Source organism: Topomyia yanbarensis, chromosome 3, assembly GCF_030247195.1.
Source record: "Topomyia yanbarensis strain Yona2022 chromosome 3, ASM3024719v1, whole genome shotgun sequence".
NCBI classification, from domain to species: domain Eukaryota; kingdom Metazoa; phylum Arthropoda; class Insecta; order Diptera; family Culicidae; genus Topomyia; species Topomyia yanbarensis.
In genome coordinates this window covers 153106860-153123128 of record NC_080672.1, presented here as the reverse complement: position 1 = coordinate 153123128, position 16269 = coordinate 153106860, and the positions used below count along the sequence as shown (strand labels likewise).

The 16269-nt window shown below is 36.9% G+C and overlaps 1 protein-coding gene across 1 annotated transcript; it reads right to left on the bottom strand.

The window, feature by feature from the left end:
* Window positions 1-1275: 1275 nt before the first annotated feature.
* Window positions 1276-9007, bottom strand: LOC131689981 (U4/U6 small nuclear ribonucleoprotein Prp31). Its single transcript, XM_058975407.1, has 5 exons — window positions 8446-9007; window positions 7456-7660; window positions 7138-7392; window positions 2176-2539; window positions 1276-2118 (listed from the first exon to the last, which is right to left on the bottom strand). The coding sequence occupies exons 1-5, from the start codon at window positions 8807-8809 to the stop codon at window positions 1780-1782; spliced, it is 1527 nt and encodes a 508-aa protein (XP_058831390.1). The 5' UTR covers window positions 8810-9007; the 3' UTR covers window positions 1276-1779.
* Window positions 9008-16269: the final 7262 nt, after the last annotated feature.

Below are 16269 nucleotides of genomic sequence, written 5' to 3'. Positions count from 1 at the left end.
TTGATTCTTATGTTTAGTTACCAAGATATGAATGTTTGAATGTACAAAAAATGCTTTTTTGCAGTTTTTCGCAATTATTGATAAACACTTCATATATCTTTAGAAAGCTTACGAATACCTTTCGAATAAGCTATACATTGTTGAAATCGGACTACTATCAAATGAGATATTTAACCATTTTCCATTATCTAGACGTAAGACCAAAAGCATGCAGTCTATTATTAATGTCAAAACAGCTAATTTTAGGCCATTAGTGTCTTCGGAGCATTTGATGGATGCAATATGTCCTTTCTTTTGACATTGTTTGGATTAATCTTCCCCTATAAGTGAGATATTTTCATTAATTTTCTTTTAAATGATTGTATTGAGATGATGTCTTCAGCAAATTTATTGCTCTTACTTTGATGAACAACTTTGCCAAATACACCAAACACCTACCTTGAATACTTTAAAAGTTATATATTTTTTGCGGATTACCCTTTGTCGTCTATTTTTGTTATATATAGTAATGATTCGTTTATGGGTTTAAGTTGTGGAAAAAAGGTGAGCTAAGTTCGCGATTTTTTTGAAGTGTTTTATGCAAATTTTATTTGTAAAAGCGAAAGACAGTTCATTGGTAGTGCTATCGAAGTTTGAAAAAAACAAGTTGAATTAAAAAAAACTATTCAAGGTTGTCGAAGTTTTGACCCCGAAGTGTGTTTTTGGCAGAGGCATGCGGTGAACGCTCTCTAAGCCGAACCGCTCAACTGAAATAAAAAAAAGATTATAGAAGAAAAATGTATTGTATTTTCCCACAAAAAAGGAATGTTGACCAAAATTTAGTTTTGTGGTGTTAAACATTTTAAACAAAAATTCATTGCAAAGAATCGAGAATGAAAATACAAACAATTCAAAAAAAATTATGCAAATCGGATGAATAGTTTCTGAGATATAACGTTCACAGCAACGTTACTTTTCAAAAATTCTTCATTCCGAGATAATTACGTTTAAAGTTTTGTGTCAACTTCATTCGTGGAAGCAACAGCGCGATGCAAACGGCTCAAATGTTAAAACTAGTGCTCAGCTCTGGATGAAATTTCGCACAGATGTTTTCAAAAGTATGTACTGTCAGAATTTTTTAATCGATTTTTTGAGTTTCAACTTTTTATATAACCTTTTTTTCTCAGGTTCGAAAAAATTAAAACCCGACCATCTCTAGTGTGTACTGACGATGCATCGGGCAAATGTGCTACTTGTACGTTGTACTGGTATGTCGGTACGACCTCCCAATATGCATTTCGTTTTTCAATCTCTTGAGCGGACTTTTCGGAGCCTTTGGATTTTTAATCTTTCGATGCTAAATCGTGCTGTAGTATAAAATAGCGTAGTATACTAGATTATTTTATCAAAACATCCAACCTTATTCTGCATTACGCCAGATAGATTACTCATACAAATGTGGTTTGATCAATATTAAGTTCCGTTTATATTTGGTATCATTATTGAATATACCACTCGCATTCGTCAAATTCGTCTGAATGCAGAATAAGAAGCTTTCACGTTTATTAATTTCGCACACTTTTATTAAACTTTACAGTTAAACGGCAATCCTGCATCAATGAAACCGACACGTCCAGCCAATGAAATACCTTAAGCAGTACAATTGCTTTTGAAGCGGTTTAACAGAACGAAGCCATCAATTTAAGAATAAATTATACTAATTATTTTATATTTTTTAGATATACAAACTTTATTTGCTTCACATGTTATCTTTTCTGCACAAAACATCCGAATGCTTACTTAAGTCGTTTTCTTCCCAACCGAGAGAAACCCAGAAGTGTTTGAAAAATATTTTGCCGAACTTTCACTTACTGACCTTTCCGCTGCCTGTGGGTTAACAATTTCAAGTCCTTGTAGCGGAGTGAATGCCACACTGGATGCCGTTCCCGAAATCTGCTTTTTGACCGTAGTGCTTCCACCCCACACTTGCTGTTGTTTCTGAAGGTTTTTCTGTAAAGTTTTACTAATTCGAACTTTGGTTTTTTCATCTATCTGTGGTAATCGAATCCTTCCCGTTCCGGTTTTACCAATAGTGCCACGTGTGTAGCCAAGATCGTCCTGATAGGCATCTTCATCAATCTGCGTAAGTATATTAAGTTTAGATTAAGTATATATAAAATATTCAGAGTAGCTTACATCGCCAAAATTCATGCGATTTGCCTGCTTGCGAAACTCAGTAATGGCATAACGTTCCTTCATCTTTCGAACTCTTTTACCCCCTCGCTTCTTTTTTCCACCCTCTATTGGTTTTGGTAATGGTTTGATAAATTTAACCGGAGGTGGTTCCTGCAGTTTATCCAATTTTTTCTCAATCTCTTCGCGAAGCCGCTGTCCAATTTGTCCCATATGGCTTTCGTGGCTAGCGTCTACCCTAGCCGCTAAAGTGCATTTGGAACCCACTAAACGGGCTGCTTTTCTCCGCATGTCTGGTGGTGTGTCCTGTACAATGTCAGAATAGAAAACGTACCCGGTGTGTGGTAACATTGCTACCTTGGAGAATCTAAAAAATAAACAAATTTGGGTGTTTTTTTTTATTTAACTAATAGCGTTTTCGTTTCTATCTAGTGCTACACCACTGTAGTGCAAAAAAAAGATTGACTGATTACACCCAAGTTTGTATGAGTGTAGCACCGACTACACCGGTGTAGTGCAGTGTCAAAAACGAAAATGTCATAAAACTATTCAGTTAATTTATTTCATACTACTGTTCTGTTCACTAACCTGATTATAAAATGGAAGACTGTTACTAATAAATTTCTAGCATACAGAATAATTCTGTACACCTATGCCGTGTTATGCATAGCAGTCCCATTTGATATGGATTTCCTACGCATATTGAATAGAGTGACACGAGGGAGAAAAACAGCAAATTTTGCTACAAGATTTACTGAGTTATTTTGTCTGCTACACGCAAGTCGTCTGTGTTGACTGTGATGCAATTAAAATTTCACATTAATTCCGCTTCCATCTTCTTCCTAATCTTCTCTTGTCTGAGGCGGATTAATCGATTATTAAGTAAATCAGAGAGCGCTGTAAACCGTAATATCCACAAATACCAAATTCCCTCCAGCTGTTGTACCAGTTATTCTTTTTGTTCTAGTATGTACTGATTGTTTAAATGGTTGTTGCATCAGATCAAATGGAATAGGAATCTTAAATTTGAAAAAAATGCCTCAGTTTTTCATATGTATTGATAGCAGGTGTCCTTACGAGTACACTCATATCATTCTCAAAGCTTAATTATTCTTTTCTGATTTTTTAATTTAAAAAAAAACCAAATTAAATTTAACCAGAAAACTGACAGTTGTCCTACTAAATGACGTATCTGCAAATATCTCGTTCGCCTCATTGTTAACCGGGATAACACCCCACACAGCATGATCTGGTACTTTTGCAATCCGCTAGCAGCCTGCCATCCCAAGTTTCATCTGCAAACTATGGTACACGCAGAAGAATAAGACCTTTTTGAATCAACAAAACGTTTAGTTGAATCTAAAACTTGACGAATGACTGTTTCATAATAAAATGGGCGTTTCTCGAAAGCATGCATTTGGTTTAGTTCAACAAAAACTTCTGTTTGCATTTTAAATAGAAACATTGTTGAATCAAAATAAAATTTGTTGGATCTAACTGATCCCTTTGTTAAAAGCCAACAGTTTGTTTGTTTGTCAACTAAATTTGAGTTGTTCTCTCCTTTGGTTAATACAAAAGATTTGTTTTTGTTTCTTCGAACTTGTTTGTTGGGTTAAACTTATCATGATTTTGATGTTTCAAACGAAATATTTGTTGAAATTATTGAAAAGACAACAAATGAATTTGTTCGTAATTTCAAGCAACAGCATTGATTGAATCAAACCTGAATCTTGTTTGTCACTATATCAAACGGGAAAATTGTTATTTGAAACCAAAATTTGTTTATCTTTACTAATTTTTTTTTCTGCGTGTAGATCTTATAAGGCAACCTATCCCAGTTAAGCTCAGCCGGAAATGAACCGGAATTCTGGCTGGTTCCAGTTCGTATTCCGGCTCCAGTGACACAACCGATTCTAGTTAGAAACGGTTGTTGCACTGGAGCCGGAATACGAACTGGAACCAGCCAGAATTCCAGTTCATTTCCGGCCGAACTTTACTGGGATAGTCGTGCAAGTTCCCAGTTAAACTCATTCCGGAACCGGTTCGGATTTCTGAATTGAGTCATTATGGATTCCAAATCAAATGCAACAACCGATTCCGACTCAGAATCGGTTGTTGCATTTGATTTGGAATCCATACTGACTTCATTCAGGATTCCGAATCAAATTCCGAATGGTTTGACCGGGTTGCATGGGTTTGGATGTGTTATTGTCAGGCATTGTAATTCTCTCTCACTCACGCGAGAAGGAGCTTATACGAGGTCCAACTTTTCCGAGATAAGATGAGTCGCCAAATTCTCCGTCTCCACAAATAGTGTGAGAATGATTTTCCGGATAAAATTGATTTGACTTTTTCCTACTCACCGAAGAAGGTGATAAAATTTTAATTTCGTGGAAATCAATAAAAACTTAAAAAATACACTTAATTACAAAGAAAAGCGGTAAAGAAATATGATAGACTTGCTTTTTCGTGTTTTGGAATAACGACAGGAAAGCAACGAGCGAAAAAAGGATACCGTGATAAACTCATTCTTTCATTCTCCGGCTGTTTTATTTATCCGGAGAAATAACTCGTTGTATTTATCCGGAGGAGTTGTGTGAGTGCTAATAACTTTTCGTGTGAAAATGTGAGTTTTTATTGTCGCAGTAGCAAACTATCCGGGCGCATTTACTCATATGAGCGATAAATGCAGTGCCTGGTTATTGTCCTAAAAGAAAACCAACAAAAAAATTTTTTTTCGATAGTTTCGGGCCTGAAAATTGAAAAAGGACTGAGATATTAACTCACGGTACTAATCTGCATCAGAATATGCCTTAACCCGCACACCTCTAAAGAACCCTATTATCATGCTGTAACACCACTGTGCTTGTTTAATATAGTGCAGTGAATATGAGCATCATTCTTGATTGGTCCAACTGAAGACATGAGTCTAGGCTGATTGAGAGTAGAGACGATTCCGGATTCAACTGTCAAAATATATGTTTTAGAATAGCTATTCCACAAATATGTACAACAGTCAGTAAGTCTTACGATTTTCTGAGAAATCGAGAGCGCCGAATTACCCCTACTGTCCTAATAACCCCGGGTCATGCGATATTTTTAACAATGCAGACTTTTATTATGAAACTTACTATCAAATCGATAAAAAAATTGTTGTCTAAATGATCTAAATGACACTTAATTTCAATGTGTTTTGCATATGAAATTTTTGTGTGGCTGCTGTTAGAATTAACGTGTTTTTTATCAAATCACTGCTAAAAATCCAAACTTATATTTTATGTATTCATATTATGTATATGCACAAAAACGTGCTAAAATATAAATTGTATTAATGCACACATACATTTGATGTGTCTTCTGCTATGAAACAAATTTCTATGTCAGTCCGGTTTTTAATCTCGCTCAGTTCAGACGCTAGAAATCGCCCCGCTGCTATTTGCAAAGGCAAAAATTGATTTCCTTCTACCTAGTGTGTGAAACATGAATAAAAAATGATTGACAATACAAAGCAAGAGTATGTTCCGTTGCGGGCAAACTGTGTTGCCGTTGACTTCTCGAAATGTGCGGTAAGACCATCAATTCGTGAAGTGGAGCAAATGTTGAAAGTGAACATGAAGCTCAACGTTGCAGATTGTGGTGCAATTCCATCATTTACGTCATGCGGTACTAATTATGTTCAGTCAAGCAGAATCATTCACTTCCCAGAACAACATGAAACACGTCGTCGAATGTAATGACATTTTATACAGTATCCCAACGTATATAGATGTTGACAGTATTGAAATAAAGATACATGACCTGGCACCACGTACTAGTTCCTCTTCAAAAAATCATGTCAAAATACGGAGAGGTGAATAGTGTTACGGAAGATACTTGGAGGAACTTCTTCTCACGACTCCGCAACGGCGTTCGCGTGGTGAGAATGCATCCGACGAAAACCTATTGCCTCTTACTTGACTTTCACATGCACATCACCTAAAGTTGAATATTCTCAACGAACACTAATCACGTACCCTGGGCAGATTCCTACATGTCAATATTGTGATCAGCCGCTACACCACAGGAAACCTTGCACAGAGACTGCTAAGTAAATTCCACGTGATACGACGAAAGCCGGTATACAGTCGTCGTATGCTAAACCACAACCGGTTGGTAAACCAACGACTGCGCACTGGGCATTCGCAAACCCCAGCTCAACAACGATCGAACCCAGTACCACTAAACCAACTGCCATTACCAACATCGAAGTAACAACGATTACAGCAAATGTTTCCAAACCAACAACCAATCACCAATAAGGAATCAAATACCGATGAAGAAGGATTTACAATAGCGACCCGTAAGCACAAACAACAAATAAGAGTATCTGACCGTGAGCAAGATGAATGCAGTACTGATGACGACATGGACATAAACGAAAACACGAGAGAAGACGGACCGAATGACCGCCCAGGTGCGGCAGACAACGCACCTAATATTTCACCACCTAAGAAGAGGATCTCAACACGCAGCAGTTAGATGCGTCAACAAGACCTGACGAATAGGCTGTAACGTTCTTTTTTTTTCTATTTTTACTTATTGTAAAAAGACGGAAGATCCACGGCTCAGTTGTGCTAACGCATTGAGCCGTGTCAAATATTTTTAAAATAAAAAAAATCTATGCGGCAAATTTTTATAATTTTGATGTACACCACACGAATTTCAATAGTTTTCACATATTTATGTGCTGCTAAATTGCACAAATTATCTGTGATCAAGTGTACATCATATAAAATATAATGACATTCTCGTTTTTGAAAGAGCACTACACCGATGTAGTCATTACTACACCCATTCCAACTTGGGTGTAATCAGTCTATCTCTTTTTCGTACTACATCGGTGTAGCACCAGGTAAAAGCGAAAGCGCTATGAAACCAAACAAATATCAAACTGTCCATAATTTGATTATACAAAAAGTTTCTTACCCAGATAATGTTTTCTTTTGAGATCCTAATACCAACACGTTGCAAGCTGGCATCTTTGAGAGTTTGGTTAAACCCCCGGCAAGTCCTACTAGTTTTGCAGCTGTTGACGCACCCACAATTATAGATAAATTGGGAGCGATGAACGTCATTCTACTTTCCACGTATTCGTAGATCTGTCGTTTGAATTCACTCAACTCAACAGCCATGTCACATGCTTCGTAAATTTGTTGTAGTTCCGACAGTTCCAAACGAATTCTACGCGAGGAATATATTGTAAGTTATTATATTACTGCATGATAAAAATAAATAGGTACTCACCCTTGAGTTGTAGAAGCAGTAACGGAAACGATCATTATAGTAGCTTGAGTTAATATTTCCTGCAGCCTTTCATTATTCTTAGCCTGGTCTAGATCATTACCAAGTTCTTTGACGCTTCGAATGTAGTCCATTTCCAACATAATCAGTGAATCTAGCTCAGGAAATCGTTTCTGATATTTATCTTTAACAAATTTGTGTATTACAGCTGAAATGTAGTATAAAATTATAATACCCTATTTTTAAAACATGCAACTCCCGTAGCTTAAATTAACACAAGCAACAGGTTACCGTAAATAGACTAAAGCGTAAATTGATTACAATTATAGTTATATACTTTAGCTCCTTTTCAAATGAGGCAATTTTTGAACTTGGCTTTTCGCCAATGACGAATTTCGCTATAAATAAAAGAATTGCGAGGCCGGAAACTGTAAAATTTTGCTCTAAGAATATTATGGACCCATTTCTTCACCATCGCTTAACGTTTAAGCCAGGTTTAAACGTACTGATGAGCCTGGTTTAAGAGTTGAGCGAGGGTAAAGAAATAGGCCCTACCACTAATAAAGTGCTTGAGAAAGTAAGGGCGAAGGTATGATGTAGCCTGGTCACATATTAAGAGTCCAAGGAAATTTCTAACCCGCCGTCGGAAGAGCAAATAACCCTATGATCCTCGTTTGCCCGGCATAGTCAAACATAGGGGTTAGAATAGGACGTAAATAACAATGAGCGACTCATTTTGGGGTCATTGTAACATTGAGGTTCTTAATGCTTCTTACGCCCTAACCTAAATTTACTTCAGAATTACCCGATTATACTACATATAATTGCGATTTTAAAAGCATACATATGATGCATGCTTTTAAAATTTGTAATTGTATAAACGTACGTAACCTGTTACAAGTGTTTAGTTTAGGTCAAGGAAGTTACATGTTTTAATCGCAATTTCAATTAAACAGTAGTATGTAACATTACAAATAATACAAAGATATTTACATATTTCATTATCAATATCTACAACGATATTATTGGCCTCCACAATTAGCTTATACTCTGGATCAGACTCTACACTGCCTAACATCTCAGAAGACTTCCGGGGATTTTTCGCAAACTTTGCTATTTGTAACAAAACTCTTGAAAGCCGGTCAGAGTCACGAAGTGTACAGATTTCACGTATTGATGCCACTTTCACGTCTACTTCCATCGGTTCATCTTTCATGTTATTAACGGCATACTCTTCACGATTTAGCTGTGGATAGTTTTCCTCGATATCAAGATGCGCTTCCTGCTTAACAACAAGACCCTCGTTGTGTTCCTCGCCATCCTCTAGGTCAGCCAATAATTCATCAGCTAAAGACATGATATCCAAACAAAAAACGCTAAATAAAACGACCGATCAAACCAGAGCAAAATGTTTTAAAACGTTTCTCGACAAACATGTCAAATGGTCCTAAGTGCAAATAAGAGCCTCTCTTTGTTTATTTTCTCTTTCGATTATTACGTCGTCTCCACAAAACTTTTCTATATTGTTTCTGGATATATCGAAAAACTCTGATTTCGACTAGCACTTTATGCTAAGTGTTAAGGAAAATATGAGAAAGGCAAAACGTATAAACGTCCGAGTTATTAGCGAAAGAGAAAGTAAACAAACTAATTTGCACTTAGGATCATTTGACATGTTTGGCTAGGTTTGTTTAAAACGTCATTTATCCCAGTCAAAAAGGGCAAGTTGCTGGGTAACGGGGGGCTATTTGCCAACTCGGATGCGCTAATTGCCTTTCAATTTGCCAGTAAATTGCTGGCAATTAGGGGACTATTTCAAATGCAACATTTGTGCGATTTGCCGCCGTCATTTTCTCGTCGCTCTACCCGCCTCTTAATCTCCCAAGGAACGCGCCATTCAATCGTCCTTAATTGCCTACTATGAAAATTACAAATAATACTTATTTTCGGATTCATTATGTACTCACATAAACTTATCACTACACTAGGTAATCACCACCAAACTATTGGAAGAATCAATGGTGAAATTGGAATTGAACACCAAAACTTACCACAAGCTAACTATTATTAAGAGTGAGAACACGCCAATTGTTTAAAAAACTATTTTAAGCTTAAGCCAAACATGAACCGCCATGTTTGAAAAACGCAAAAACAACCAAGTCCTTTTCAGCCACCAGACAATTTGTCTAAGTGTTGAAATCGCCTTTAAATCGCATTCGCAAATTGCATTTGTTCCTAGGGGCAATTAGCACAGGCGAGTTGAGTTAAACGTCAAACTGTTTAATGGCATATTCGTTTTTGACAGTGCACTACACCGGTGTAGTCGGTGCTACACTCATTCAAACTTGCTAAGAGAAGAGACGACAACAGGCTTCTTGCTCTTCTTAATTTTCTCGACTTGGCCCTGCCGTAAATCTGAAGACAATAAGCGTTCATCGTTGCCAGATTCCCTTTGAATGTTTATTACAATTGCCGAAAATAAATGTACCTAAAAGATCGCACTTCTGCCAAGAATTTACAATGCTAGCTGCATTTAAAAATTAAATATTTATTCATGTCTCTCTTAACAATACACGTAACTATATCGTCATTCAGGTCTTTTATTCAATTTGCACGAAATGTTGATGCGTATGAAAAATTGCCAGAATAGATTCAGCAGCACTGTTTTCCATCCCGTTTGTAAATATAATGAACGCTCATGACTGGCAAAACGACCAATCAGAAGCTGGTTCAATATTGAGGTTAGGACTGGATCAAATTGGCTACGCGATTGTCTTCTCTTCTCTTAGCAAACTTGGGTGTAATCAGTCTATCTCTTTCTTTGCACTACACCGGTGTAGCACAGAGAACAGACATCCATGATCGAACAAAAATATTTAAAAAACGTGTGTAAACATTTGAATTAATATACTAAAAACACTAGCGCCGCCACACCAACCTATCCCAACTATCCGTCAAATCGATTCCGGAACCGGTTCGAAATCCTGGATGGATTCTGCATGGAATCTAGCTCAAAGAAAGTAACCGATTCCGACTCTATCGGTTGACGCATTTGAGCTGGAATTCATGCTGGAAGTCCGAATCGGTTCCGGACTAGTTTGACTGCCCTCTAAGAACGGTTGGTTTCAAAATCGTCCAATGAAGGACGTTCGTTGGACCAATTTGGACAACGTTCAAATAACCGTTCAACGAACGTCCATCATTGGACCCGTGTTGAACGATTTTGAAACAATTTTTTGGACGTCTCAGTGGGTGGTTAGAGGAATAACCGCTATCAATTCTGTCGCACTCAGCCACAAAAAAAACATGACGACAGTAGCGCACCTGGTTTAGATATCCAAACTACCTTCGAAACCGTTATCGATTTTACACAAGTTGAATGCTGAAGATGGACGTCTGTTCTCTGTGGGTGTAGCACCAAGAAAAAACGAAAACGCCATAAATCGCCTGACCATGTTCGTCCGCATTTTTTTGGCCGAGGTACGATCCGTCAGTCTTCTGCACACTGAGAAAAAAATATGCCGAGTTAGATGCACAGAGAAATAAAAATGACGGAAACATTTCAAATGGGCACATAAATAAAACGTAAATTTCGTTCAAAGTACCCGTATAAATAAATATTGTGAATTTACTCGAAAGCTGGATTTTAGCGGCTACTTCTGCAGGGTCTGGAAGTAAGCGTTCGAATACGGGAGGGTATTCGAATGATGTATGCGGTTTTGCACACTGATATAAAAAAGTACCCATTAATGCGTAGAAAACTACGCATTTTCAATAAAAGTGGAATAACCCATTAACTAGGTAAAGAGTGTGTACTCATGCAGACCTTGTACGTCAACCTGGGTATGTTTTACCCATTATTTTTCGCAGAACTGTCACAACAAAATGCTTAAAAAATACCCATTCATGAAAATCGCGCCAAAATGGATTTTCCACTGTCAATAGAATTATTTCTGAATTTAAAAAACGAAATAACATTCATTTCACATTATTGTCTCCTTACCCGAGCAGAAGAAAATAACTTCAGAATAGCAAATTTAGGTATATTGTACCCAATACTTGAACACCTCAATAAGGCATTAAGAAGCCTTGCATAAGAGGTAAAATACCTGAAATAATAACTGAGACATGTACTACGAATAACTAGTTGATAATGAAACGAGTTATTATAATACCTGAATTAAAACAAAACCTTTTCAACTTTCCAATAACAAAATTCACTGTATGGAGGTATTCAATAAGGTATTGATTTGGTATTTGTAAAAATTACTGGAGTTCATGAAAATACGAAAATAAAGTATTATACCTCATTGAGGTATTAAGCAGGTACTGAAAAATGTTTCTTCAATACCTGCCTATTACCTGAATGAGGTATTAATAATCAACTAATACCAGGTTTTGGTATGATACCAGAAAATAGTATGCTCGGGTTATTGGTCAGCTATTTTCTCCTGGTCGGGTATAATAGTATAGGAATCTAGATAGAGATCCTATTCCAAAACTCCTTAGCAAAATAAAAGCGCCAACTGGATATATTTTTGATGGCTGGATCTTTTGACTGCTCAAAAAATACCGAACTAGCGCATATTTGCAACATCCTCAGTAGTCTAAACAGCTGTTGTTTTCGGAGCAATGCCGAAATGTTTCGTTTCCGTCACGGACTCCGATGTACGCCAATAATTTGCAAGTTCCGCTACGATCCTTAGTTTGCAGGTTAACTCGCTTGAAATAATTCTTAAGGATTTTTCACCCATTATTAAGATCAATATACCCAATGGCATTACCTCATCGAGTAGTTGCGAGATGGATAAAAAGAACTCATTGTTAGAAACAAAAAATACCCATTTTTTGACAACTCGAATAATTTCCGAAAATGGGCAATTTGAATACATAAAAGGGGTAAAGTTTTTTTTACCGTGTGGCCTGGAACTGAGGGTGCTTACAGAGTAGCGGCGAGAAGCTGAGCTGGGACTGGCACTGACATTAGAATGCGAGAAACCAGCTTGCAGCTTTTCAAATGGAGCCTGTCAGAGCGAAAGCCGAGCGGATTTGCGCCGACTGCCTGTTTTTACTCGGACAGGCTCCATTTGATAAGCTGCAAGCAGGTTTCTCGCATTCCACTGTCAGTGCCAGCCCCAGCCCAGCTTCTCGCGGCCACTCTGTAAGCACCCTTAGGCTACTCTAATAAACATCTTATGATCCAAGAGCCTAACGACCTGTCCAGGGTATAATCCAAATAATATGTGGAATCATTGAATTATATGGGTTAAAGTTAGTGTATAATTTTTTTATTAGGGTAGGCCCATCGGGCATTGACTTATCCAGCTGCGTTGGTATTTTGCTGTTTGATGTTTGAATTGGGAGGAAAACAAATCGTTTTTGGACTTAAGGTGAGGGCGGTAGTATAAAAATGCCAGATCTCAGTGTGCGTATTTTAAACGTCAGATATCTCAATTGCAAGATGACGTCATATGAGTAAAAATGCTCGAAAAAATGACAGTTCGACGAGCTTGTTTATATGGTGTTAGAAAATTTTTGATTCCACCCAGTACAAAAAACTTGGTTCGAATTCTAAATCCATGTAAACAAGCTCTCTGAACTGTCAGAAAAGTAAGGTTATACATTTTCGTGCAAGTGACAAGTCGACCGTCCAGTGTCAATTTTGACAAATCGACAGTAATGTCAATTTTGACAAGCCTTCAGTGTCACACAGAAAACTTGCATTACCTAGCAGCAGGTAATTTTAAATCTGTGCATCCTACTTCCTCCAACGAAAAACGAAAGAGAGGGAGTCCAAATTAACACAAAAATAATGAGATATTCCCCAAAGTCGACTAAACTTCATCCCATTAATTATGAGTAAAAAAATCATTCCCTCTCGCTTGTTTTCCGGCGGTGAAATAAGGACAGCTAATTAAAATTACCTACTTGTAGGTAATGGATTTTAAGTGTGCACAAACTACTACTCATTCATGTTCTCAACTCCAATGTTAAACGTCAAATTTAAAATTTGTTAGTTTGTTTTCAATAATCTTTTTCGTTGATATCAATCGCTTCGCGCATCTTTTTGTAGGCTGATTAATAGATTTATAACATATTCTCAGTTGTTTGGATGCTACTATGAGTGTCGAGTGAATTAAGGGATTCAAGCTTCTGCTCTTACACACACTTAAAATCCATTACCTACCAGTAGGCAATTTTAATTTGCTGTCCTTATTTCACTGCTGGAAAAGGAGGGAGAGGGAATGATTTTTTTACTTAAAATTAATGGGATGAAGTTTAGTCGGCTTTGGGGAATATCTCATTATTTTTGGGAACACGCAAAAGAATTGTGCATGTTTGATTCTATAAATTATTTCTTCATTTTTAATCGATAAAAATTCTTTATTGTGAACCAAGGAATTTATTAAACCAAACTTATTTTTTTGGGTAGATCAACCAAAATATCTTTTGAATCTATCTTACAAGTTTTTTTATCTGTGCTTTTCGAAGATCGACAAAATTATTGTTTGTTCCAAACAAATCAGTGATTCTAACAAAAGCATGCAGCTAATTGATTCAAAAGGACTGATGCATTACATCAACAGTCCTTGTTGAATTGAAACAAATAAAAAATAAAAGTTGCTACGAAGAAGAAAACTTTTTCCACGTGCGTCAATGCTGGAAAAATGCGCTATTTTTAATTCAGGGAATTCAGTTTTCGGTGAATTCGTATAGTGCTCAGATTTTCCGGATTCGAAGGGCGCAAGTGCAGCTTGAAAATAATCATTATGTCGCACAAAGGTTAGTGAATAAATTAAGTCGAATGCACACGGTGCGTTTTATGATGCCTTCCTCTATTCCAGGACTCAATCAAAACACCCTTTGTGGCTTAAAAACGACAATCGCAGAACTGAAAACACGTCACCGCACCAGAGATAAATAATACCCGTTCGAGAGGGCAGTTTCCTGTACTTCACAATCTCTGGTCCAACAGGAAGACACAGCGTATTCGTGCGCCTTCTTCAATTTTTTTGGAAAAGCCGAGACTCTGAAGCACTACATTATAGCGCATATCTGGAATAAACCACGCGCACGGCCAAAGGTACTACATAAAGGGACGGTGATTGGAATCGTATGCGCTGCATGTAATAAAATTTCATTTCAATCAAAGCAAACCTACTCCGGAACAGGTTTGGAATCCCTTATGGATTCTCGCTCAAATGCAACAAACGATTGAGTCGGAATCGGTTGTTGCCTTTGAGCTGGAACTCATAATGAATCCATTCAGAATTCCTAATCGATCCCGGAATGGGTTTGACTGGGCCATACTGCATCCATTCAAGATTCCGAAGCGGTTCCAGAATGATTTGACTGCGTAAAATTAATGCCTTTGTAGCCTGTTTTTAGAGAAAGGCCAATAAGTCAATGGCAAGTATTTACTTTGTGAGGTTCATTTGTACTGATGTTATCTGTTGTCAGCGAGTAATGGTTTGTTCTAAATTTGTCACCATGCCAGTTGGCCTTTGGTTCCTATTAAAGAATAGGCATATTTTATATACAATAAAATTGGTTTTGCTTCAATATTTGCTATGCATTGATTCAAATATTTGTTGTGTTTAAAACAATAAAAGATATTATTTGATTTAACAAAAATGTTTTTTTGTATTGAACATTTGACATGCATTGATCCAAATATTTTATTAGTTTTATTCAACAAAATAAGCTCATAGATTCAACAAAGTTGTATGTTGTTTCGATTGTTGTTATGATAAAATCAATAAAAAATTTTGTTGGTCCAACTGTTTTCCATGTTTGATCCAATAAATTCTTCAGAATTATTTCAACAATTGTTTTATTTATATATACATGTATTTTTTATTGAACACAGAACAACTTGGTAAATTTATTATTTCAACCCTCATATTATTTGACATTAAAAATTATTTTTCTGCGTGTAAATAGGGACCTTTAATTTGGAAAAATTGTGCCAGTTTTTCATATGTATTGGTAGCGGGTGTCCTTACGAGTACACTCATATCATTCTTAAACCTTAATTATTCTTTTATGATTTTTAAATTTAAAAAAACCAAATTAAACTCAACCAGCAAACTGACAGTTGTCCTACTAAATGACGTATCTGCAAATATCTCGTTCGCCTCATTGTTAACTGGGACAGCACCCCACACAGCATGATCTGGTACTTTGTCAATCCGCTAGCAACCTGCCATCTCAAGTTTCATCTGCAAACTATGGTAGATCTGATAAGGCAACCTACAGGGTCGTGCAAGTCGCATGGGTTTGGATGTGTTATTGTCCTAAAAGGAAACAAACTAAAAAATGTTTTTTTCAATAGTTTCGAGCCAAAAAATTGAAAAAGGACCGAGATATTAACTCACGGTACTAATCTGCATCAGAATATGCCTTAACCCGCACACCCCTAAAGATCCCTATTTGGACTCCCTCTCTTTCGTTTTTCGTTGGAGGAAGTGGGATGCACAGATTTAAAATTACCTTCTGCTAGGTAATGTGCATGAATCCATCACGTACGATATGACCAACGAAACTCGGTGTAAAATCACCCGGAAAAGCACTCCATCTTTTTCTAATACAGTAAATTAGCAAACCCTGTTTAGAGCTGGGCGATTTTTGATCAAAATTAACCATTTATCACAACCACCCTTATTCGTAGTAAGCCCATCTGATTTCGATGTCGTAAACGGGAATACAAAGCACTTTCGAACGAATCTCGCATTCGTTGTGAAAAAGAATAAAGCCAAACTAGAAAAGCGATAAAAAAAACCATTTCATAGAAAATTGACGATTGCAGTTGCAATG

Coding starts and splice junctions, on each gene's coding strand:
- LOC131689981 (XM_058975407.1), bottom strand. CDS start 8,809: ATGTCTTTAGCTGATGAATTATTGGCTGACCTAGAGGATGGCGAGGAA. Junction 7,661..8,445: donor AGATATTGATAATGAAATAT/GTAAATATCTTT, acceptor ACTACATTTCAG/CTGTAATACACAAATTTGTT. Junction 7,393..7,455: donor ACTGCTTCTACAACTCAAGG/GTGAGTACCTAT, acceptor TTCCTCGCGTAG/AATTCGTTTGGAACTGTCGG.